Source organism: Lupinus angustifolius, chromosome LG19, assembly GCF_001865875.1.
Source record: "Lupinus angustifolius cultivar Tanjil chromosome LG19, LupAngTanjil_v1.0, whole genome shotgun sequence".
NCBI classification, from domain to species: domain Eukaryota; kingdom Viridiplantae; phylum Streptophyta; class Magnoliopsida; order Fabales; family Fabaceae; genus Lupinus; species Lupinus angustifolius.
This window is the reverse complement of record NC_032027.1, coordinates 11,975,102-11,978,619: the sequence shown is the minus strand read 5'-3', so window position 1 is coordinate 11,978,619 and position 3,518 is coordinate 11,975,102. Positions and strand designations below refer to the sequence as shown.

General features: G+C 39.9%; 1 protein-coding gene across 1 annotated transcript; it reads left to right on the top strand.

Moving 5' to 3' along the window:
- LOC109333991 (uncharacterized mitochondrial protein AtMg00860-like) lies at nucleotides 1,837-2,154 on the top strand. Its single transcript, XM_019569569.1, has one exon. The coding sequence runs from the start codon at nucleotides 1,837-1,839 to the stop codon at nucleotides 2,152-2,154; it is 318 nt and encodes a 105-aa protein (XP_019425114.1).

Here is a 3,518-nt window from a genome sequence, read left to right as displayed (position 1 = left end):
GCGTTAGAATTTTATTCTAACAAATCCGAGATGGGGAAAAGAAGGAATAACTTATTCACGTGATTATTAGAAGTAAGTTGTAACTGAAATATTATTGAAACCATTATACCGGCGTTGGAATTTATTTCAACAAAGCCGAGATGACGAACAAAGAATAAAACCGAGTTCACTTACTTAACCAAATTTAGAAAACACACTAAAGAAGAGAAACTTCTCCTTTCAACAAATTGGTGCCGTTGCCGGGGACAATTTGTTAAGAGGGAAAACCTCTAAAAAACTCTTTCAACAAATTGGCGCCGTTGCCGGGGACAATTTGTTGAGGGAAAAACCTCTAAAAACCTCTTTCAAAAAATTGGTGCCATTGTCGGGGACAATTTGTTGAGGGGGAAAACCTCTAAAAAACTCTTTCAACAGGAATATGCTGCCAAATTTGAAGATTTGGCGAGATATGCCCGACACTACAATCAAGTGAGGAATGAAAGGTCCAAGTGTGCCAAGTTTGAGGATGGACTACGACAGGACCTAAAAGTAATGATTATACATCAATAGATACTAGATTTTGCAATTCTGGTCAACATATGTCGGTTTTATGAATTAAGTGTGAAGGCAAGAAATGCGGCACTAAAAAGTGTCGTACCACCCGGAAATTCTTATGGACCCCAAAGGAATTTTGGGCAAGGACTTGGAAGGCGACAGCCCTTCAACTGCAACCAGAAACCCTATGCTTCGTCATCAGGGAATCATCAGAGGAGTTTCAAGCCTTACACCAATAGAGGCTTCCGACAAGGAAACAACAGTAGCAACAACAACAACAACAACAAAATGAGTTCACTAGTGTAGTAGACCTGATATGTCTACCATTATCCCAACTAGATATCATCTTAAGGATGGACTGGTTGTCTAACAACCATATTCTTCTGAACTGCTTTAACAAAACAATAATCGTTAGTTACCCAAAAGACCCCATTGAATCTTGTTATGAAACCAAAAGCACCACTGCCAATCAAATGAAGGAACTCTTGAAGGATGAAGCTCAAGTATTTATGTTGTTGGCATCATTGGAAAAGAAGGGTGGAGAAGAGATTCAAAATCTACCTGTGTTTAGAGATTTCTCTGAAGTCTTCCAAGATGATATTCTACCTGTGGGAGATAGAGTTTACTATCGATCTGGTTCCAGGTATTGGACTGATCTCTATAGCTCCCTACAAGATGGCACCATTAGAGATAACAGAGTTGAAGAAGCAATTGGAAGACTTACTACATAAATAGTTTGTCAGACCTAGTCTTTCACCATGGAGTGCTCTAGTGTTATCCGTGAAGAAGAAGGATGGTAGTATGTGGTTGTGTACTGACTACCGACAGTTGAACAAGGTCACCATCAAGAACAAGTACCCATTGCCAAGAATTGATGACTTGATGGATCAATTGAGATGAGCTACTGTGTTTTCAAAGATAGATCTTAGATCTGGGTACCACCAAATACACGTGAAGTCAGAGGATATTCCGAAAGCTGCCTTTCCGACGCAATATGGTCATTACGAATATCTCGTGATGCCATTTGGTGTAACCAATGCTCATACAGTGTTCATAGATTACATGAATCAGGTTTTTCATCCATACCTCGACACATTTATGGTCGTATTTATTGATGATATCCTGATTTATACGAAAGATCAGGAGGAACATGTCAAGCATATGAGAATAGTGTTACAAGTGTTAAAGGAAAACCAACTCTATGCCAAACTTTCGAAATGCGAATTTTGGTAAGAATCGGTAAATTTTCTCGGGCATGTTATATCGAGCGGAGGAATTATTGTCGACCCTGCTAAAGTGGGAATGGTGATGGAATGGAAATCTCCAAAATCCGTAACAAAAATTAGAAGTTTCCTCGGTTTAGTGGGATACTATCGGAAGTTCGTTGAAGAGTTTTCGAAGTTGGCATTGCCATTGACTATATTAACAAGGAAAGACAAGGCTTTCGTCTGGATGGCGAAGTGTGAGGAAAACTTTCAAGAATTAAAGAAAAGATTGACTACAACACATGTGTTGATTCTACCAGACTCAAAGGAGAACCACAACGTGTACTGTGATTCGTCTAAACAGGGCATGGGTTGCGTGTTGATGCAACAACAAAAAGTGGTAGCTTATGCTTGAAGACAACTAAAGAAACATGAGCAAAATTATCTAACTCACAACTTGGAGTTGGCTGCAATCATAATTGCTCTCAAGATCTGGAGGCATCATCTTTATGGTGTAAGATTTGAAGTCTTCAGTGATCACAAAAGTTTGAAGTATTTGTTTGATCAAAAGGAGCTGAACATGAGGCACAAAAGGTGGGTTGAATTCCTCAAGGACTATGACTTTGATCTCTAATACCACCCTAGGAAAGCTACCATGGTGGATGATGCCTTGAGTAGAAAGTCCATGCATATGTCAACCGTGATGGTCAAAGAGATGGAATTGATTGAAGATTTCAAGAATTTAAGCCTCACAGTGCAAGTAAAACCTAAGATTTTGACTTTAGGTATGCTTACGGTAACAAACGACTTTTTGGAACAACTAAAAGGTTTGAAAACTTCTGATCCAGAACTGCAAGAGAAGAGAACCTTGTTGGTTGAAGGGAGAGCCCCATAATTTCAAGAAGGAACCGATGGAGTGCTGAGATGTAAGAACCGAGTCTATGTGCCAAGAGACCCTGATTTGAAAATGGCAATCTTGGACGATGCCCATAGGAGCAAAATACGTATTCATCCTAGAGCTACCAAGATGTACCAAGACTTGAAGAAGATGTTCTAGTGGTTCGGTATAAATAAAAAAGTAACATAGTATGTCTCACGCTGCTTAACATGTCAAAAGGCAAAGATCGAGCACTAGTGACCCAGAGAAGAACTTCAACCTTTGGATATTGTCGTGTGGAAATGGGATAGCATCGTAATGGATTTTGTGAGCGGATTTCCTCGAACTCAGAAAGGTTATGACACAGTTTGGGTGATAGTAGATCGTTTGATGAAGATATCTCATTTTCTACCAATCAATATGAAATACTCATTGGAAAGGCTAACGAATTTGTACATCAAAGAGATTGTTCGATTGCATGGTGTTCCTACAAATATCATCTCAGATAGAGACCCGCGTTTCACTTCGAAATGGTCGAATGGTTTGCAAATAGCCTTGGTTACGAAACTGAGTATGAGCTCAACATACCACCCGCAAACAGATGGCCAATCTGAACGGAATATCCAATCTTGGATTACCTGTTGAGAGCATGTGTGTTGGAACACTCTGGAAGTTGGGCGGACTACTTGCATTTGATAGAGTTCACCTACAACAACAATTTCCATTCAAGCATCAGCATGGTGCCGTATGAAGCTCTTTACGGTAGAAAGTGCAGACCACTGTTATGTTGGTTTGAACCAGGGGAGAATATAATACTAGGACCCGATGTGGTTCAGCAGACGACGGAAAGTATCAGAATGAGAAGAGAAAACATGAAGATATCTCATAGTAGGTAGAAGAGC

Coding starts and splice junctions, on each gene's coding strand:
- LOC109333991 (XM_019569569.1), top strand. CDS start 1,837: ATGGTGATGGAATGGAAATCTCCAAAATCCGTAACAAAAATTAGAAGT.